Raw genomic sequence first — 20,588 nt, forward strand, 5'->3', positions numbered from 1 at the left:
TTCTACATTACCCTCCACTAGTAGTGGATCTGTAAATAATAAATGTCGTGTAATAAAGAAATCAAAGTCACGCGCGTTGTGAAAACATAAAAAGGAAGTAAATCGTCGACGTCGTTATTCAACTACCATTTCTGGATCACAACTCTCACACAAACCACATCTTCTTCTTGTGAGAGACAATGGACGGATTGATCAGAGGTTTGGTCGACGTGGCTATCGGAGGAAACCAACGCCGCGGCGGAGACGATGATGAAGGGATCTCGAGGGACGAGAGATCCAGATCTACTTGGGCTGATGTTCGTACATCGAATCCTCTTCTGTGTTATCAGTTATTTTTTGTTGAGATTTTGATATTGTGTTGAACGATTCTTCATTCTGGATCTGGACATGGTCGCAGGTGGTCTCCGGTGAGGAGGAGGATCAGAATCGCGCGGGAGGATCGTCGCACGGTCGACGCCAGAATTTAGAGGTAAGAATTCAAAATTCAAATCGTTTGGGAATTCGAACCGATTTCTGGAAATCAAAACTCTGATTAGCAAGTAATGTTATAAACTTGGGAGTCTCTGGATTTAGCAGAAACACATGATTCGTAGAAGAAGCTTATAGTCAATCGAATTTAAGCTACGTCATTGGCAATTGTAACGTAGAAGCATATTTATTCTGCTTTGCGTTACTGTTGGATAGTCTTCTTAAATGAAAATATCTCTCAATTGTTTCAAGATCACGAATATATGCATCTAATGTCGCGTTTTCGTCTCTCGGCATAGGAGAATCAATGGGAGAAGAAGGGAGAAAGGATTCCTACACGGAATTCACATAAGGTTTGTGATCATCAAGACATTTCAACATCTATATAACGCATTTGAGTTTCAGTGAAATTGCTACTTGATGAAACAGTCTTGTGTACCAACACGGAATCTTGTGAATCATATTTATGAGAATCTCTTAAACTTGGGTCTGTTATCTTTATTTCATTCAAAATAGATCATGCTCTTTACTCTTTAGTCTTTACCTGCAAAACAAGCCTCAAAGATTTGGCATTTTGATTTTCCCACACAGGAGGACCAGGAAGAGGATACATATGCGGCTAAAGTAGCCGAGAAACAAGACTTCTCGGTGAGATATAACTTCATTTCCTCTTTACATTAGATCCTCTTAAAAAAACTAATGTCAGTTTAGCATGTTTGCTAAGTATCTAATGTTGGCATTTGATTCCATGTGCAGGAGAGCCAGCAAGAGGACAATGATGGTTGGGAAACTGTGGGAAAAAAGAAACCTGCTAGGCAATCGCATAAGGTTTGAAATTTTGAAACCAAGACGGAGCCCTAACCGCTGATTTTACCCGTCCTTTCACTGATTTGATATGTGTGATCTCTCTTTCTCCGCAGGTCCAGAAGGAGCAATGGCAAGATTACAAACGCCCAGCAAGCGAACAACACTACTCAGACGAAGTTGAAACTTATGGAAACCTACAACCCTCACAACTAGAGCTCTCAGGTCTCTCAGAAGCTTGCAACAAACTGTGGGAGCTCGATTCAAACCGCCTTGTTCCTGGAAACGATTATCAAATCGACTGCGGAGATGGGAAAAGGGTCCATGAGAGAGCTGATATGGCTGAAGGACTACTCTTCTCTTGGGTGAGCAACGAAGCCTTTAGAAAACCGACTTACGCCAGATTCTGTTCATTGCTTGACAACTACAACCCGAACGAAGGTTACAAAGAAGTAGTCACAGAAGAAGAGAGGCAAGAGCAAGCGGCTTTCATTGAAGAAATTAGCAGAACCGCTGTGATCAAGTACCTCCACAAGTACCTTGTGCTCAAGGACGTTGCTCCTGGAAGCTACCAGGAGTTCAAGAGAATGTTGACAAGTCTCTGGTTTGATCTCTATGGCCGCGGAGGTACCTCTGGCTCATCTTCTGCGTTTGAGCATGTCTTTGTAGGTGAGATCAAACAATCTGGTGGGGAGCAAGTCTCCGGATTCCATAACTGGCTTCAGGTAAAACACTTTTTGTCCTCCCCGCCATGAATTCAAATCTCTGGAAAGCCCGGATGAAAACAGTAAAACTTACGAACTATTAAATTTGGGCTCTCTTTTATCGTAGTTTTACTTGGAGGAAGCCAAAGGAACTGTAGATTATCAAGGCTATATATTTCCCCGACGTCGCGGTGAAATTGTAAGTACCATAGCTTCATTCAATGCTAAATTGTCCTTCAAATATAAGTACTTCAAAACAGGTGACTAACCTAGAAATCACACTTTTGATTCATACGCAGCCTGATTCAGAGACTCAGCTGCTAACAATCCAATTCGAGTGGAACGGTGTTCTAAAATCAGTCTCAAGTACTCTAGTTGGAGTAAGTCCAGAGTTCGAGTTGGCTCTATACACGATGTGTTTCTTCATGGGCAGAGAAGAAAACCACATACAGTTGGGTCCATACAATGTCAATGTCAAATGTTACCGACTTGGCAACAACCGTATCGGCTCAGCTTTCCCCATTGCAGAATCTTGAAACCTCTCTTGATGGCTCACAAAATATCTGCTCCTTGCGCAGTACTGTATTGAATTATTGATATTGTCAGATCTTTCCGTCTACATGTGTAAACTAGATAAATCCTCCTGTGATATTTCCTTGGATATTTATGGGAAACCATGTCTTGTCCTTTCTGAAAATGATACAACAATAGAAGAGATGTGTGAGAAAATATCTTCTAATAATTTTTATTTCAAAGAGGTATTTATTTTGTTTCGGTTACAGATAAACTCGTTGGCTGATATCTACACTTGGATGTTCACTTATCACATCACAAAGCAGAAAAATATCTTAGCGACAATGACACTAAGCTTAACTGTTATTCACTCAAGGTTCTTCATTCTGAAGTCTAGACGATGATACTCTTTAACCACTGAGGACTGAGCTAACCACAAAACCAAATCAGTTTGCCATATACAGTTTACCTTCTAACATAGCAATGGTGCAAATAATGCGATCTAATCTTCTTGCATTAACAACACAGAAATATTTCTACACACGACGCTAAACAGTTTATGAAGATTAGCTTGGCCTTTCCCCAATTAAAAAATATAACACACTCACTCACCACCAAGTTTTACCATTATTTCATTCCTCAGAGGCCACAAGACATCACAAGATCATATGATTTCTAACTATAATGACAAGAAATAATGTTCAGAAGCCCTAGTTAGATGTTAACCAAAAATGGTACAAGCAACAATTCAAATAACAGAGAAAGAAAAATGAACCAACAAAAAAAAATAAGTGCCAGAAATTGGGTTCTAGAATATCCAATTTGGTAAAAATGTCGTCGACCAAATAAGTGAGGAGGGTAAAAAAGAGAGAAAGAAAAGAAATGAGGAGGGTAAGCAAGTAGGTTACGTGGAAGGAAGATATCAACGCATAAAAAGAGAAACACTCAACGTTAAGGGATCAACCACAAATCTTGGATTTTTGCTGATGCGTGTGTGAAAACAGGTCCACACGCTTTGTACTTTTTTTCATCATCGGTCTATAATAAAGCTCAAGCCTTTTCATGCACAGAAGAAATCTAGAAAAAACATTAACTTGTTCACCTCAAAATTAAACTAGGAAAACGACAATGAGATTTTTACCTCAAAAGCCAAAATCAACATCTACCCATTCTTTCACTCGTCACAATCATGATTTTCTTACAATGCTTACCTTAGAGTTTAGAGACATACTGTCACAAAAAAAAGCTTGTGTCTATTTCCAATTCTTGACCGTAGATGTCACAACATGCATATATATCATTGTTATAGAGCAAAACAAGAAACAAAGCATATGTATCTAGATATACTTAGCAAGACATTATTGTAGTCTTTGAATCAACATAAGGATTAATGATACAGAATGAGGAAGTTCAAGACTTTATACTCAGTTTCTTACAAAACAAATTTCTTTCTAACTGCAAAAACACCAATTAGGATTTAGAGAGCGTACCTGTTTGAGTCAATATCCAATGTCGTCCACGCCTTCAACATTTCTTAGCCTTCTGAATAAAAGCACAAGCCAAAATGAGAAGGTGCCAAAGGCGATAAGGATCAATTTCTACCATTCAAAAAACTAATGGTGAGAATTAGAAACGAGAGAAAACTAACTACTTGATGAGCAAATAGCCAAAAGCGCAATCTTCGTCACCTGAATAAAGACCAAACCATCACTTTCAATGAGTCAGCAAGAAAAAGAGAGAGAGAGAGAGAGAGAGAGAGAGATTCTCTATAACATTTGCAGTCGACATGGATTCTAATGCATCAAAAGTCATCTCCAATAAACAAACACTTGAAACTCACATGGCTAATAGAATATGATCAAAGCCTTAAGTATTAAGCATTACATACACTACTGGTCAACTTTTGACAAATGTGCTACAGTAACATAGTGTCAATTTCAGTGGAGCATATTGAAGACAACTCAACAAGGATTTCATGCATCAAACTCATGTTGTTTCTGTATAACAACATATTGCAGATATAAACAGAATGCAGCATTCAGGCAGTTCAAATGGAAAATTTTGACCAGCAATTTAATTTACTAACTCCACTTATAAGACAGTTTCACAGGATAACATAACCAGGCAAGACAAAACAGAATAAACAGATCAATGGGTATACACAAAGACTGTGCCACTGCGAACAAGAGGGCCATGAGAAGAAATTTCAAAGAAAATTTTAGCCTTTGTAGGAATCTATGGGTCAATAGATCTGTCAGCTGCTTAGTTGGAAAACACAAATCCTACAGGAAAAAAAGTCCAAGAAGAAGAAAAAAAGCAGAGTTAATAGCCACCACAAGAAATTTCATATTGAAATAATTAAATCATTGCACTTATCTTCTTATTCAAATTAAAATCAAGAGACCTTAAGAATTTTCAGCCACACGAACCATGTGTTCAAAGCCAAAGATGAGAGGACAAAATTATCAGCTTATCTACATTAACAAGAGAAAGCAAGACTTTAGATTTCTGTAACTAAAAACTTCAGGAGTGAGTTAATGAATAATTTACCAACAGGCAAACAAACTCAATTATCTGTAGCTGAATACACAGATGAAATTGGAAAACTGTACTAACTAAAATATCTGCGTTTGTACTACTGAAGTGACATTTACAGTTTTTCATTTTGAGGTGTAAGAACCGTGTGAGAAGTGAAAAGTTACATTAAGCAACCTTTGTGATATTTTCTCTCCACTTTTTGAAACTTTGTCCCCAAATCGCAGCCAATCAATATTCTTTATAAATACAAACACACAAACAGCATCTTCTCTCAAACATAAACATATCTTCTATCAAACACCAATAGTTCTATTCTCTATCCTCATTTCTCAACAGAACAGAGAGAGAAAAAACTATGGAATTGACACTAAATTCCTCGAGTTCTCTTATCAAACGTAAAGATGCCAAGAGTTCTAGAAACCAAGAGAGTTCCTCTAACAACATGACCTTTGCGAAGATGAAGCCGCCAACATATCAATTCCAAGCAAAGAACTCGGTTAAGGAAATGAAGTTCACTCACGAGAAGACCTTCACGCCAGAAGGTGAAACCCTTGAGAGATGGGAGAAGCTCCACGTTCTCTCATACCCACACTCCAAGAACGAATCTAGCGTTCCTGTGTTCGTCATGTTACCACTCGACACTGTAACAATGTCAGGGCATTTGAACAAACCACGAGCCATGAACGCTAGTTTGATGGCTCTGAAAGGAGCTGGTGTGGAAGGTGTGATGGTGGATGCTTGGTGGGGATTGGTGGAGAAAGATGGACCTATGAATTATAATTGGGAAGGATATGCCGAGCTTATACAGATGGTTCAAAAGCACGGTCTCAAACTTCAGGTCGTTATGTCTTTCCATCAATGTGGAGGAAACGTCGGAGACTCTTGCAGGTAATGAAGCAACTTTAGTTTCCCTTTTGAGTAAAATCTCTGTCTCTCATTTCTAGCTTAGCTAATGCTCTATATGGTTCTCTCTCTTCCAATCTAGTATCCCCTTGCCCCCATGGGTGCTTGAAGAAATCAGCAAGAACCCCGATCTTGTCTACACAGACAAATCTGGGAGAAGGAACGCTGAGTATATCTCCTTGGGATGTGATTCTGTGCCTGTCCTAAGAGGAAGAACACCTATCCAGGTCTACTCAGATTTCATGAGGAGCTTCCGTGAACGATTTGAAGGCTACATAGGAGGAGTTATTGCGGTAAGCAGAAATTTAGACTACAAAGGAAACAAATTAACTTCATATAAGACAAGAGCAATATAGTGACCTAAGCTAACTGGATCATCATCTTTCATGTATTGCAGGAAATTCAAGTAGGAATGGGACCTTGCGGAGAATTGAGATACCCATCATACCCTGAGAGCAACGGGACCTGGAGATTTCCCGGAATTGGAGAGTTCCAGTGCTACGACAAGGTATTTTAAACTAGCAGAAAAAGGCTTTAAATCCATAAGAACACTATGTCAAATACCAGAGAAGATCATGTATACACTTTTGCTTGTTTATACTCCATATGCTTCTTCTAAGATATATACTTGTTGATTGCAGTATATGAAATCGTCACTTCAAGCATATGCTGAATCAATCGGGAAAACTAACTGGGGAACAAGTGGACCTCATGATGCCGGCGAGTACAAGAACCTCCCAGAAGATACTGAATTTTTCCGGAGAGACGGAACATGGAATAGCGAGTACGGAAAGTTTTTCATGGAATGGTACTCTGGGAAGCTACTAGAACATGGAGACCAACTCCTATCTTCAGCAAAAGGAATCTTTCAAGGAAGCGGAGCAAAGCTATCAGGAAAGGTAGCTGGGATTCACTGGCACTACAACACCAGGTCACACGCAGCTGAGCTAACCGCTGGATATTACAACACAAGAAACCATGACGGGTATCTGCCGATAGCTAAGATGTTCAACAAACATGGAGTTGTGCTCAACTTCACCTGCATGGAAATGAAAGATGGGGAGCAACCGGAGCACGCAAATTGCTCACCAGAAGGTCTGGTGAAGCAAGTACAGAACGCGACAAGGCAGGCTGGAACAGAATTAGCAGGGGAGAACGCGCTAGAACGATACGACTCTAGCGCATTCGGACAAGTGGTAGCAACAAATAGGTCAGATTCTGGAAATGGGTTAACCGCATTTACTTACCTAAGAATGAACAAGCGGTTATTTGAGGGTCAAAATTGGCAGCAGTTAGTGGAGTTTGTTAAGAACATGAAGGAAGGTGGTCATGGAAGGAGACTTTCAAAAGAAGACACAACTGGAAGTGACCTTTATGTTGGATTTGTCAAAGGCAGGATCGCTGAGAATGTGGAGGAGGCTGCTTTAGTGTAAGTTCCCACAGAGGTACATATAGTGTGGTGTTTATTGTATTCCTGTCTGATAAATAAATAGAGAGATGAAACCAGTAGAGAGTGTTAAAGCTATAGATTTGCACAATACTGGGTCAGAGCAAAAACCAAGATGATGTACACTTAGATTGCAGTTAGAACTGTGTATCCTAAGGAATATTCCTTGTACATCTTCAAACTCTATCTCATATAATATGCAATTTTTTTCTCTTACAATCTTATCTGGTAACTTTTTCATACTTGCATTAACTCGAAGAATTTGAGAACACATCGTTTATACAATAATTGCTCAATTATCATGAAAATTCTGGAAATTGTAAGTGATATAAATGGAAACTCACAGGAAAAACAATCAAAATCAAAACAGAGTTCTAACTTAGCAACAGATTACGAAAACCAAAATCGAAGAACCTCGGTCTTCGAATCAAAGCGCCTGGGAAATCGGAATACCTCACTCATGAATGGGGAGGAGAATCAGAGTTGGAACCTCCACGACGGAGCTCTTCAATTAAACCGCCGAGCTCTTTTCTCGCGGATTCTCTACCGAACATGAATCCATACCTTGAGAACGAGAAAAACAGTATAAACCCTAAATAGAAGACACAGAGAGAGCAATCAAGAAGAAGATCTAGATAGAAAATCACTCACCAGCAAGAGACGGCGGAGAACACGCCGGAGATTGCCACTGTTTGGATCAACGTGAACGATTTCTGCATTTTTCTGTTTTAAGTTTTTAAGTCTGGGAAATTTTCCGGTCATTTCTTCTGAGGATTAAAAAAGAAAGACATGAGAGCGGGAGAGAATCATTTAATGGGCCTACGCTAATTATTTTTTTAGCCCAGCTCATTTAAATCTTTATTCACAGAAAAGTAGAAGAAGAGACTGGTTCTGGCTTGGAGAGCTTTGTTTTTGAGCTAAGTCTTTCTTGAAAAATCTCCTAAGATTGAAATGAGCCAGCACAGCAAGTACTTGTGCGGTTCTGTGGAAAGGTGCTAGAAAAATCTCCTATTCTCTGGTGGATTCATATATCTATATGAACAAAAGCTCCGGCTATTATAAAGCTTGGTCGGGTTATTCTGATGGCACTTGCGGCTGCAAGGATTTGCCTAGAGGTTAAGTATGGAGATGGCTACACTATGAAGTAAGAAGAAACCAAGTTGCCTGATTCTTCTTATTATATGCTGTCTTAGTTCTGATTGGTTTTGTGTATCTGTAGTTCGTCTCTTCTTCCTAAAACAAGACAAGATTTGAACTTGAACCTTTTCATTAGACCAAATATCTTTTAATCTTATGTGCAATGAATTTTCGTTGGATTTTGGGTTTTGTCAAGCTCATTTGTATCTGGAATTCTAATTAACAGAGATGTTATTTTCACACGTTACAAAAGTAAGACAATGTTTTGTTGCTTCTATTACATGTGTTACCGTGTTACAAAGATCTTTTGTTAACACACATTGCTTACTCTTCAACAACCTATGTACAGTTTTAAACCAGCCTGCTCATAAAAGAAAAAAGAAAAAAAAAGTTGGAGAAAATAAAAAGTGAACCTGTATTGCTTGCTCCATAGCCTGATCTCTTACTTATTACTTATGAGATCTCGACATTGGTTCCAAGTGGTTCACCTTCAAGAAAATCTCAACGGAGATGCGGATTTTGACTGTGTTCTCTAGACGTCTCTCTTTCTCTCTTGTGTCTTCGAAGAAGGTCGAGGTAAGGTCATGACTGTGATTATGTCAAAAGCTTTGTCACAGCAACTCACAAGGGATCATCACCACCACTACAATGAAATGTTTGGGTTTGGACAGCCTTTGTAGCAGCCACTCTAGCAGCATTTGCTGCTCGGTTTGCAACCATCACTGCTCTGTTCACTCTCTCTTCAACTTTGACAACTTCACGTGCTTTCTCGGCTGCTTTCCTTGCTTGCTGTTGAACGAAGAGATGGAGAGAAGGATTAAATCTCATGTGGGTATTCAATTTCTAATCAATCATTGGATACATGTGTATACTCAGAAAGTTTACAGATCTAATATAAGCAGGAAAGATAATTTATAAGTTACCTGGACAGTGTCAAGAACCTTGGAATGGCTGATGGAAAATGATGAATCAGGACGAGTGGTCTGCTCGGTAGGACAGCTGAGAACTCCATCTTCCCAATGGCCTGCCTGTGTCTCACCATTCCTGAACGTGTACATACCAAGTCCTTGCCTTCTCCCCTCATGCCAGGCTCCTTCATACCGATGCCCGTTTCCAAATTGATACACTCCAAACCCATGCATCCTGTCTGCAAAATACTCTCCAGCATATGTATCACCATTTCTGCAAGAGAGATGTGGCTTCAAGTCAGATAGGTATCACTTAAGAAGAGAAAACAGTGATTGATGCAATTGTTTCGAGCTCAATACTCAAGTCAGCAAAAATAAGCTTGAACCTTGATTCCCACTCGACTTATAATTTTCTCAAAATGTAAGAATAACCGTGGCAAGAGAGGAAGACAGCCAACATTTTTGGTCTAAATGCAACTGGAACTGAAAGCCAGAATCTTTCAAAGGGTATACTCATGCAATTATCAATTCCAGTAACAGTTAAGCTTGAAAGCAATAAACTTTTAGAACATCCCACGAGATAGACATGGACCTGAACACAGCATCATAAAGTCAAAGCACAAGTAAAGACTTAACACAAAAGTCGAGACTAAAAGCCAGAAACTTTTAGACATATACGTCAATTCCCAACCGGTAACACTAAATGTTGGGACTAAAAGTTCACCCTTATACCCAAAAGCTCAACCATTTCTGCAAAAGTTAATACTTGATGATTTCTCACCTGAAATGATAATGACCAAGGCCATGTTTGACACCCCATTTAAACTCTCCAACAAAACGACTACCATCCTCAGAAGTATACACACCACAGCCATGGCTCTGTCCATTAGACCACTCACCAGCATATACATCCCCTGTATAAAATCTATAGATACCAGTTCCATGTCTCATCCCTTGCCTGTATTGACCTCGGTACCTACTTCCTTTAGCCCATGTTTCAACTCCATATCCATCATATTTCCCATCAATCCAATCCCCTTCGTATTTACCCTTCATAGAATAGTAATAAACTCCACTCCCTGAACACTTCCCCCTATGAAACTCTCCCTCGTATACATCACCAGAGCTGTACTTCTGAACCCATGAGCCAGAGTTGGTCTTCTTCTCAGTCACAGGCTTCGACCCAATTGACCAAACAACATGTTTAGTGCTCTCTTGAGACGACGACGAGGATCTGGTAGGGCTAAGCTTGAGAGACAGTAATCGAGCGATAATCAAACGAATCGATGGTAAGTGAGGAAGAGCGAACTTGAGAGAGATCGAAAGGACAAAAGAAAAAGCGATTATCGAGAAGACGAAAAGAAGGAAGAATCTGAAACTAATCAACAAGAAAAAGATATAGAGAGGAGGCACAGAGAGAAGAAGTAAGAAACGAAGATGGAAACATATCAAACGGACTCTAAGAACATGACGGAGAAGCTTCTGATTAGTCGCCGATGGGATCGATGGAAGAGATGAAGAAAAAAACGACAAAAGATACGACGGACAATAAGATGAAATTGAACCCAAGCTTGCGCGTTGTCTTCTGAAATCGTCAACGTTGAACGGATTAGAAGATTGAACCACCACAGGTCTCTTCGATGTAAGATTCTGAGACGATGAATCTGGGATTTCAACCGTTAGATGACGACTCTGAGCTTGAACTTGATTGTTATACACACTGAATCCAGCGCCAGCACCAATATCTGGAGTCAGAATCTCAGGTACCTGAAGAGGACGATGATGATGTTTAATCTTAGGTTTCGGATCCAAATCGGAGGAAGAAGATAAAAAAGCGGCGGTTTCTTTTCCGATGTACCGCCGTTCTGCTACAGTTGAATTCTTCAGATGCATTTACATACAGAATCTGGACTTTTTGGAAAAAGGAGATTGAGATTAGGGTTCTTAACAAATTAGGGTTTCTGTGATCTCAAAGACTTGCTTTTTATGTTCCTTTAAACTGTGTTTTCTAGTTTTCAGGAAATGATGAAGAACGAGCTCAGTTTTGAAGCTAAGGTAAAGAAGCTTCTGTAAATTAAAGCCCTTGCATTTCGTTTTATTTACCGTTATGCCATTCGTTCGCCCCCACTTGATCCTTAAGCTTAGTTTAATGTGAGATTAGTTAAATCTCTCTCGTCATTAAGATACCAAAAGACTCTCTTTTATTTTATTTTTTTTTTGAATAATCGCGGATCTCCCAAAGGCTTCCTAGGCCCAAGGACTAATCTCACGAGGCTGGCAATTCCCCTATGTAAACCTGCCAGTGGCCGTGCCTCGAACCCTGGTGGCGGAAGTCACAGAAAAAGACTCTCTTTTAGTTTAATTAAGGGTTTTTAGTAATAAAACCCCTCAACTAAAGATAAATAGTAAGAAAACCCCTCCATTATATATTTAGTGGAAAAACCCCTCAACTTTGAATATGTTCATGCAAATTCCCCTCTGTCTACAGTGTCGTAAAAATTGGACGGACTACAGTTCAAATTAAAACGTAACATTTTTCAGAATCTCTCATAATCGACTTCTACACTACACAAACTTCAGAGAATCTTACTATGATAAATTATGGTTCATCAATTTAGATTTTTCACTTTGAGAACTTTAGAGCTTAGGTTTGAGGATTTATAATCAGATAGAAGAAGATTTTGTTGTTTCTGTTTACAATTCATATTGTTTAAGTGTATATATGTCGTTTTTCAGTTTCAATTTAACTGTAACCCGTCTAATTTTTACGATAATGGAGACGAATGGAAATTTTCATGAACATATTTAAAGTTGAGGAGTTTTTGCACTAAATATATAGTTGAAGGGTTTTTTTACGATTCATCTTTAGTTGAGGGGTTTTATTACTAAAAACCCTTTAATTAATTAAGAGTAACTTAGCGATTCAATGTTCAAACATTAATGCCGTACATAAAATTTTAAATTTCAGGTCTTTTAAAGTAATGGAGTACTATTAATTTAAATAATAGTTTCAATTGCTTGTAGAAATGGCAAGATTACGAACTTTTATTATGTTTATCCGGATGGTTTTGATACTAATACAATGATTTTTGCTTGTACGGTTTAATTTTACGTGTCTGCCATTTAGCGTGGCAAACATGACTCTTTTCATGATTTTAATTCTTATTAATGATATTGTTTTAAGCAAACATATATCACATAAAATCTACTGTTACTAATTATAACCTTCAAATCAGACAATATTTAGCATGCATAATTCTAATATTTTTAGGTAATGCTCACGTATCGACAATCAATTATTTCAACTACTCATTTTATTCTCTTTATATCCAAATAAATTCATAACCAATCATTGTAGTTCTCTTATGTTTCTTTTGTTTCTCCAAGTTTGATATTCTAGTGTCTTAGGTTTGTTCCACTAATATTGATTTTTTAAATTTTTTTATTTTTAATTAATTTATATTAATAAATCGTAGATTTTAAGGCGTAATGATTGAAAATAATTAATTGTTCCAGATTACTATTGGTTTATAGTTTATTAAAATGTTTAATAAAAATAAATAATTATCAAATTATTGTTTCTTAATATATGTGAAATCTCTAGAAAATCAATCTTCTAGGAACAGAAGAATTATTAAATTTTACATAACTACACGTATAGTTCTACTGATAAGTATTATTCTTATATAATTAAGTGTGACCTCACAACTATAAGTTTTTGACATAATTAGTTTTTGTTTGATTCTAGCCGTATAGCAATTGGATTAATTAAAGAAGTGAGGTCATACAGAAAAGAAACATCCAATATTAATTTATAAATAATCTATTATATAATAATGAAAAGGTTCTTAAACATAATTAACAATTTAACAACCAAATTGAAAAAAAAAACTCACTCATAAAACTCATACCTAAACTAAAAAAATAGTCCAACTATGATTAAGATGGAATTTCAACTCCCTATATTTAAATAATTCATTATATTTGTAAATAATCATAGACCTTAATGAGTAATTAACTAAAAAGTATGAATTTAATATAGAAAAGGTTTGAATTAGTAAGAGAAGAAATCCATGTAATTAACCAGTACAGTTTTGAAAGACGAGACAGAGTCATCAATTTTCAATTAAAAATTAATAAACCTCCTTTAGTTAAGTCAGAATATTCAACTTTGTGTCCTGTAATTATTTAAATCCATCATAAATTAGTCGTTTAGTTTGATAATTCTATTTTTCTTCCAATTCACGTAAAGAAAGAAACATTAGCAGCAAAGGGTAGTGTTGTAATAACGAGGTGATAAGACGAAAGATGAGTCATCAGATTCTTTGAGCTGCTAATCTCTGGCCACGTGTCAGCAATAAAGCGGCTAATATTAGCACTGTCTCGAGATGATAGAAACGACACCGTTCGATACCGAGCCAATGGAATAGAGGGATAAGTTTTTAGCAACTTGACTTTCTAATTTCTCTAATTTAGATATCATCCAAAAGTGCAAGTCTCTATCCTTTTTTATGGGCTCCCAAACGCATCTTTCCAATGTAGATAATTGTTATCTACATAAAACAAGACCTTTATATAAATATCGAATGATAAAAAGGTAACAAAGCTTTGACCCTAACAATAAAAAAAAAAATAGAAAGACGAAAGGTAATAAAGCAAAACTAACGAGATAAGATGAAGAAGTGTGGTGAATATACTAAAGTTTTGGAACGAACACTCAAAAGTATACAACGTAACAATGATTAATTAAAGTATTTAAATTTGGTTACGGAATTATATCTATCATTCTTAAATGATCAAAATAACTTTGTAAAACTTACTTAACTAAATGTGTTGCTCAACGGTTTGCTTCAATATTTCCTTTTCCCATATCTATGAAAGGGTAAAGATTGAAAATTACACAAAGGATAAACATAAATGAACAACTTGATATTGTATTCGAGTTGTGTGGTCAGAGTTCTTGTGGATACATTAATTTAATGTCGCAATACATTCTCTATTTCCTGACAATTATAGGAGCGTTTTAGCTAATCATATTACTAAGTGTCTGCTTTGAGAAACAGAATACTCCACGTGAAAAATGTGGCTAGTACAAAACAGAAACAAGCGATACAGAACAAACCAAATCAAAACTATATATATGGTGAGTTGGTGACTATGATTAGTGCAGTGTAATATTATAATGTTCATATTAAATGTACTTTGCGAAAATAAAAAGAGATAAAATTCGAGAAATTGTTTTAACACTTTAAGTGACTGAATTAAAAGAATTTGAATAAAATTGCATTGGTTGATGAAATTCATGTGCATGTTTTTTTTTTTTTTTTTTTTTTTTTTTTTCATGTGCATGTTTTTATCGAAAAAGGGTTGAATTAACAATAAAATAAAAGAAAAAACTAAATCAAACCACAATTGAACGCTCTATAATATTTAATGCGTTGATACGTTCGCATGTTCAAGATTTTCCTTCATGCATGTTTGCCGCTTAGTTTGAATCTCGAGAGATCCACGTGAATTATTTGACATTCGCAAATCACATTTTTCATCATCGAACTTCAAAAGTCTTCACTAATCCGTTTGTCAAAACCAAAGTCCACTACCCTGTTAATGATCTCACCCGCAAAATGTAATCTCCTTCAAATAAAACCACAAAGTAGCTTCACAACCGAACATTGCATTGCCATTACTATGGAACTCATTTTCCAACGTGGATTTAGATTAAGCCTGGCCTGTCAAAAAATAGATTCCATTTGTATCTCTCCCAGTCCATCTACCCTGAGATATGCGGCGGTCGTGTGACTTGTGTGATCGGTATAAATATCAACATAGTTACACTTAGACCATCTCCAATATAGAGCTCTATATCTTACTCTAAAATAGAGTAATTCTATTTTAGGGGAGAGTTTCTCTCCAATGTATATCTCTATTCTCTACTCTAAAAAAAAATATTCTTAGAAATATTCTATTTATATTTTATATACTAATACCTTTTAATTATATACTTTACAATTTGACCCCATATATTATAGATTTGCAAAATTCCCATAAAATATGAAATTATTTAAATTAAACACTAATTATTTATTAAAAAAAATATTACATCATATAACAATAATAAAACATTACAAATTTTATTTTAAATAACACCATTAGAATATTTTTCCCACATATGATCAATTAACTATCTTGGCGGATCTACAAGTAATTTACCGGACTATTAAATTACTAGTTTTATGGTTTAGTTTTCTTATGTTGTTTATTTTAAATTTAGTACTTGTTTGCTTGTTAAGTTTATAAAACTATGTGTTGTAATTGTTGTTTATAAAATGATTATATGTATTAAATAAAAAAGTTTAAATTTGAGGGACTAAAGTATAAATAAAAAAAGTTGAACTCAAAAATAGAGTTGATAATAGAGTTGCTCTATATATATAGTCAATCTGCAGAAATCTCTATTTTAGAGTCAATTATAGAGTAGAGTTGGAGAATAATTTTGCATTTTTACTCTAAAATAGAGTAGGATTGGAGATGCCCTTAGTACACTCATTCCTCTCCTAGTTTTTTTCCAAATTTTCTTTCTAATGAATATTATATAAACATTTTCTGTTGCTGTCAAAAAAAAAAAAAAAAAACATTTTCTGTTCAAAGGTCGTAAACATTTTCTGTCCAATTTTTTTTTTTGTTACCAAAAAAGAAAAGAATAAACATTTTCTTTCAAAACGCCAACGTTTCATTTACTTGAATATCTCGACGTTATTAGAAGGAAAAATCTTCGAAAGAGAGCACAACAGACAAAACAAGAAATCACAATCATCTGCCATGAAAGTTCAAAGGTCCAGAGGGGAAGCCGCAGCCACGATTTGACTCACCAACACTCTCTTCTCTTTCTCTCTCTTCATTATTATTGAAGAAAGATTCCAAATTTTTCAATTTCACATGAAACCTCACTTCTCTCTTCCTTTTGCTTTCGCATCTTCTTCGTCAACGAATCCTCGGACTCTCCGGCGATGCCCCGTCGATTAAACGACGGCGAGCCTGGCCGTTTTACCGCCACTGCTCTTCTTTTAATCGGTTTGATCTCTTGTGTTATCGTCTACGCTGTCTTCTCTACTATCCTCCGTCCTCAAGATCCTACCCTCGTTGATTCCGCTGTTCGATTCACGGAGGAGTCGCGAGATCACGACGCGGTTGAAGACGGTGGAGGCGGGTGTTGCCGTGGAATTGATAATCTGGAGCTTTGGGGTCCGGCGGTGAAATGGGGGACGGATTTTAAGTTTAATTCGTCGGATGGATGTTGTAAAGCTTGTAAAGTTATGTGTAGCGGCAACGATGGACCTTGCTTGTGCGATTCATGGGTCTTCTGTGGAAACAAAGACGCTTGTGGGTCGAAGTTTGGAGAGGTAAAAGTCTGATCCTTGTCATCGAATTGAATTGTGCATGATTTACCAATATCGTCCGCCAAGTGTTCGACAAAATGCCTAATTGCGCATTGTATCGTCAAATTTCTAGATATTTAGTCGAAAGTTACTAAATTTAAAGATTTTGACTCTGTGTGTGATTAGTGATTGAGAAATGCTGATTTTGATGACACTAACCACCGGTTCAAGTTCCAGAGACTGAGGTTGTTTTTTCTCTGCGCAGTGTTGGTTGAAGAAGCAAAAAGATGTCTTGATGCCTGATCGACAAGCAGGTGGCGAGAAAGTAATGTGGACATCTGGGCTTATCTTCGGACAAGGCCAGGTAGTGATCTATCATCTATCTAAAGTTTCTTGAAAATTAACTCCATTGATCGACCAAAATTCAAAGTTAATGCATTTTTTTTTCAAACGCTGGAAATAATAGGTTTCAATGAGATTTCACTAGTTATAACTTTAAGCGTGTTCTCATTTTCCTCAAAACATTTACTATTCCATGAAAATTACTCAGCCTTTGGTATTGATTTGTCTGTATGATTAGATGATAATAGCTTCCCTGTTTTATCAGATTTTCACAATATCATACTTTCACTGTGTTCTCAGTTTTCTTCTTTTAATCTGCGAATTACTGTGTTGGGTGATGTTATTTTGGTGGAGTGTAACCAAATCTTATGTCGCTCTGATTTTATTGTGCTGATAACTGCTCTGTTTTCCTTCTTCTCATGTAACAAATAGTGTTCTCGATGATTGTCGTAAATACTGATTAGCTACTTTGCTTCTGTTAGGGCATTGTTGCTTTTGAAACGGAACACGGGGTAATTCATGTCAAAGTAAGTATCTTATTTATAATGTCTTTTTTTGTACTTCGAGGGAAAGTTTCTGTTCTTGTTTAAAAGTTCCAGATTTGACACAATGATTCCCTTCGTTGCAGCTTCACCCTGAGTGCGCTCCTCACTCAGTATACTACATTCTGAGTTTGTTAACTCTACGCCACTGCGCAGGCTGCCAGTTTCATCGAGCGGAGAGCCGGGGATCATATTGGGACTCAGAAGGCAATCATGTAAAGAATGTAAGAGACCTTACACAAATTTTGCTTTTTAATTCTTAGATTTTGCTTACTCACTTTCCAGTATAGATCATAGCAGCTATGATCTGATCTCATGGTGCGAATATAGATTGATCTATGTCTTAGGATCTCTGTCAATTTGATAGACTCTTAGCCATTTGATTCATCCATTTTACATTTTTATTTATCTGTCTTTGATATTGAAGTTCAAATGTGTGATAGACTTTTAGCCATTTGATTTATTTGATTATATATTTTTCTAAGAGAATATCCGTCATTGATGTTAAACATCACGGGTGTGATCAATGGCAACTGACTGCCTCTGGCTAAACCCACATTGTTATACAATCCTGTATCTGGTTTGAGACTGTCTGGAGTATGCTTGTCACCTTTCTACCGAATAAATTTCCTTTGAAATGTTTGTTCATATCTCGCATATAATGTGAGGCACACCTGATTGTACTTTAGGCATAAACCGTAACTGGCCTGATCGCAGAGTAGACATTGTGACATGTGTTATGCACTGATTTCTGTTAATTTGATAGAAACTTTAGCCTTTTGATTCAGCTGATTGCACACCTTTCTTTTTAGAGAATAACACATCTTTAATATCGAAGATCAAATGAGTCGTGTGATGAATGCTTTAGTACTCTATGGAGTAAGCTTGTCGTGGTTCGGTTCAATTTCCGTTTTAGCTTGTTCATACCTTATTGCAGGCCTTTTGTCCTTTATACAAAGAGATTTCACTTGTTATTAAAAGCCTCACCCTTTATCCGTGTCCCTACAGGCTCCCTTTGGTCCACCATACGCTATGATCCAAGGAATACTCCAGGCCGAGGGAAACATGTTCACACCGATCCCAATCGAGCACTGCCCAACTATAAGCCGTGGCTCGGTGGCGTGGGTCGGCTCTGGTCCAGAATTCTTCATTAGTTTGGTAAACCACCACGAATGGAAACAATCTTACACTGTATTCGGCTCAGTCCTACCAGAAGACATGGATGTTGTGGAGACGATTGCCAGTTTACCAACTAGAGCCGATGTCTGGAACAGCGTCAATGTCTCTGTACTGGAGAAACCGGTGTCCTTAACCGTACGGAGAATGAAGACGGGCCAAGACCAAGAAGAAACCGGTTCATGAAGAACACAGCTTGAAATGAGTTCAGAATAGTTTTTGTTTCTTTTTCGGAATTTTACAATTTATCTTTGTTCAATGTTCATAGATAGAAACTACAACAAAAATAACTTAAAAAATTTCGTGGTTTCTGGCCATTTATTGGTTATTAGATCAGTAGCTTCTCTTAGGTATGTCAAAGATCTCTTGGTAGCTAATGGAAGAGAGTGGAATATGGACTTAATTCACATTGTGTTCCCAGAGGTAATAGTCCAGCAGATGGTCCAAATTAGGCCCGGGGGTAATAATACACAAGATAGTTTTACTTGGGACTATTCTAATGATGGGCAATACTCCGTGAAGTCTGGATATTGGGTTCTTAAGGAAATCATTAGGCGCAAGAATAGACCACAGGAAGTGCTCCAGCCTAGTTTAAATCCAATCTTCCAACAAATCTGGAAAACAGACGCATCTCCAAAGCTGCAACACTTCCTTTGGAAATGTGTAAGTAACTGTCTCTCTGTGGCGGGCAACCTATCTTACAGGCACCTAGCACGGGAGGGATCATGCATTAGATGCCCCTCACAAGTAGAAACGGTTAACCACCTGCTTTTCAAATGTGCCTTTGCTCGATTAGTATGGGCTATCTCTCCCATACCAGCCCCTCCAGGTAGTGAATGGTCTGAATCTCTCTATCAAAATATTTACTACCTGCAGAATATAAACCAGGAGCATCCCCAATTGAATCTTGAGGGTAGCTTGGCTCCATGGATCCTATGGAGGCTATGGAAGAGCAGAAATGATTACATTTTTAAAGGGAGAGAATTTTCAGCGCAAGAGGTAGTTCAAAGAGCAAAGGAGGATGAAGAGGAATGGAGAATGAGAAAGGAACAATGCAACCAGCCGTCTCAGGTGAAAAATACTGAGCAGCACAGGATCAAGTGGGAACCGCCACAACCAGGATGGGTAAAGTGTAATACAGATGGGGCCTGGAATGCAGAAAGTATAACTTGTGGTCTTGGTTGGATTTTACGGGATCATGAGAAGAGAGTGTTGTGGCTGGGAGCAAGATCCTTACCTCGGGTTGGAAAAGTGCTAGAAGTTGAGGTTGAGAGTCTTAGATGGGCTGTACTTTCCATGGTTCGACTGAACTATCGAAAGGTAACTTTTGAGACTGATTCTCAACAGCTGGTGTCTTTGATCAGGGGAGAAAAAGAAAACAATCACCTAAATCCAATCATTCAAGACATCAAGCATCTTCTACAGCAATTCGAGGATTATAGAGTGGTGTTCACGTATCGAGAAGGCAATGGCGTGGCGGACAGAATAGCAAAGGAGTCTCTTTCTTTTGAGAATCATGACCCTAAGTTGTATTCTGTAGTGCCAATATGGGTTAAACCCTTTGTAGACATAGACAATATGTAACAGGTTATTGGTTAATATGAAGTTGAAGTTGAGTAAAAAAAAAAAAAAAAAAAAATGAAAATTTATTGGATAACTCTTAACCGGTAAATTGAACCGAAACTGAATACAGTGACTCCAAATTGAACCGGATCCATTGGGTAACTCTC

At 37.3% G+C, this 20,588-nt stretch overlaps 5 protein-coding genes and 1 long non-coding RNA gene across 6 annotated transcripts; 3 read left to right on the forward strand and 3 right to left on the reverse strand.

The window, feature by feature from the left end:
* Positions 1-54: 54 nt before the first annotated feature.
* Positions 55-2,755, forward strand: LOC9304156 (poly(U)-specific endoribonuclease-B). Its single transcript, XM_021018888.1, has 8 exons — positions 55-296; positions 398-469; positions 768-821; positions 1,060-1,116; positions 1,225-1,296; positions 1,389-1,997; positions 2,104-2,175; positions 2,276-2,755. The coding sequence occupies exons 1-8, from the start codon at positions 180-182 to the stop codon at positions 2,510-2,512; spliced, it is 1,290 nt and encodes a 429-aa protein (XP_020874547.1). The 5' UTR covers positions 55-179; the 3' UTR covers positions 2,513-2,755.
* On the reverse strand, positions 942-5,145 carry LOC110226644. Its single transcript, XR_002330586.1, has 3 exons — positions 4,138-5,145; positions 3,980-4,031; positions 942-2,666 (listed from the first exon to the last, which is right to left on the reverse strand). It is a non-coding gene; the product is annotated as an uncharacterized LOC110226644 (long non-coding RNA).
* Positions 5,146-5,241: 96 nt separating this feature from the next.
* On the forward strand, positions 5,242-7,596 carry LOC9304157 (beta-amylase 3, chloroplastic). The gene is made up of 4 exons (XM_002868039.2): positions 5,242-5,915; positions 6,013-6,223; positions 6,328-6,438; positions 6,572-7,596. The coding sequence occupies exons 1-4, from the start codon at positions 5,383-5,385 to the stop codon at positions 7,361-7,363; spliced, it is 1,647 nt and encodes a 548-aa protein (XP_002868085.1). The 5' UTR covers positions 5,242-5,382; the 3' UTR covers positions 7,364-7,596.
* Positions 7,597-7,598: 2 nt separating this feature from the next.
* On the reverse strand, positions 7,599-8,407 carry LOC9304158. Its single transcript, XM_002870076.2, has 2 exons — positions 8,029-8,407; positions 7,599-7,941 (listed from the first exon to the last, which is right to left on the reverse strand). The coding sequence occupies exons 1-2, from the start codon at positions 8,094-8,096 to the stop codon at positions 7,836-7,838; spliced, it is 174 nt and encodes a 57-aa protein (XP_002870122.1). The 5' UTR covers positions 8,097-8,407; the 3' UTR covers positions 7,599-7,835.
* Positions 8,408-8,724: 317 nt separating this feature from the next.
* Positions 8,725-11,534, reverse strand: LOC9306194. The gene is made up of 3 exons (XM_002870077.2): positions 10,204-11,534; positions 9,438-9,696; positions 8,725-9,303 (listed from the first exon to the last, which is right to left on the reverse strand). The coding sequence occupies exons 1-3, from the start codon at positions 11,313-11,315 to the stop codon at positions 9,136-9,138; spliced, it is 1,539 nt and encodes a 512-aa protein (XP_002870123.1). The 5' UTR covers positions 11,316-11,534; the 3' UTR covers positions 8,725-9,135.
* A 4,690-nt stretch (positions 11,535-16,224) lies between these two features.
* Positions 16,225-19,218, forward strand: LOC9306195. Its single transcript, XM_002868040.2, has 5 exons — positions 16,225-16,822; positions 17,064-17,162; positions 17,623-17,667; positions 17,769-17,906; positions 18,691-19,218. The coding sequence occupies exons 1-5, from the start codon at positions 16,430-16,432 to the stop codon at positions 19,042-19,044; spliced, it is 1,029 nt and encodes a 342-aa protein (XP_002868086.1). The 5' UTR covers positions 16,225-16,429; the 3' UTR covers positions 19,045-19,218.
* The last annotated feature ends 1,370 nt before the right edge of the window (positions 19,219-20,588 follow it).

This window comes from Arabidopsis lyrata (assembly GCF_000004255.2).
Source record: "Arabidopsis lyrata subsp. lyrata unplaced genomic scaffold ARALYscaffold_7, whole genome shotgun sequence".
Lineage (NCBI taxonomy): Eukaryota > Viridiplantae > Streptophyta > Magnoliopsida > Brassicales > Brassicaceae > Arabidopsis > Arabidopsis lyrata.

What these genes read in the sequence shown, in the direction of transcription:
- LOC9306194 (XM_002870077.2), bottom strand. Translation starts at nt 11,315, where the DNA reads ATGCATCTGAAGAATTCAACTGTAGCAGAACGGCGGTACATCGGAAAA. An exon ending in CTTGGTCATTATCATTTCAG is followed by an intron (nt 9,697 to 10,203) that starts GTGAGAAATCAT and finishes TCTCTCTTGCAG; the next exon opens with AAATGGTGATACATATGCTG. An exon ending in AGGTTCTTGACACTGTCCAG is followed by an intron (nt 9,304 to 9,437) that starts GTAACTTATAAA and finishes TTCGTTCAACAG; the next exon opens with CAAGCAAGGAAAGCAGCCGA.
- LOC9304158 (XM_002870076.2), bottom strand. Translation starts at nt 8,096, where the DNA reads ATGCAGAAATCGTTCACGTTGATCCAAACAGTGGCAATCTCCGGCGTG. An exon ending in TTCTCCGCCGTCTCTTGCTG is followed by an intron (nt 7,942 to 8,028) that starts GTGAGTGATTTT and finishes CTCGTTCTCAAG; the next exon opens with GTATGGATTCATGTTCGGTA.
- LOC9304156 (XM_021018888.1), top strand. Translation starts at nt 180, where the DNA reads ATGGACGGATTGATCAGAGGTTTGGTCGACGTGGCTATCGGAGGAAAC. An exon ending in CTACACGGAATTCACATAAG is followed by an intron (nt 822 to 1,059) that starts GTTTGTGATCAT and finishes TTTCCCACACAG; the next exon opens with GAGGACCAGGAAGAGGATAC. An exon ending in CCGAGAAACAAGACTTCTCG is followed by an intron (nt 1,117 to 1,224) that starts GTGAGATATAAC and finishes TTCCATGTGCAG; the next exon opens with GAGAGCCAGCAAGAGGACAA.
- LOC9304157 (XM_002868039.2), top strand. Translation starts at nt 5,383, where the DNA reads ATGGAATTGACACTAAATTCCTCGAGTTCTCTTATCAAACGTAAAGAT. An exon ending in ACATAGGAGGAGTTATTGCG is followed by an intron (nt 6,224 to 6,327) that starts GTAAGCAGAAAT and finishes CATGTATTGCAG; the next exon opens with GAAATTCAAGTAGGAATGGG. An exon ending in AGTTCCAGTGCTACGACAAG is followed by an intron (nt 6,439 to 6,571) that starts GTATTTTAAACT and finishes TGTTGATTGCAG; the next exon opens with TATATGAAATCGTCACTTCA.
- LOC9306195 (XM_002868040.2), top strand. Translation starts at nt 16,430, where the DNA reads ATGCCCCGTCGATTAAACGACGGCGAGCCTGGCCGTTTTACCGCCACT. An exon ending in TTATCTTCGGACAAGGCCAG is followed by an intron (nt 17,163 to 17,622) that starts GTAGTGATCTAT and finishes TGCTTCTGTTAG; the next exon opens with GGCATTGTTGCTTTTGAAAC. An exon ending in ACGGGGTAATTCATGTCAAA is followed by an intron (nt 17,668 to 17,768) that starts GTAAGTATCTTA and finishes CCTTCGTTGCAG; the next exon opens with CTTCACCCTGAGTGCGCTCC.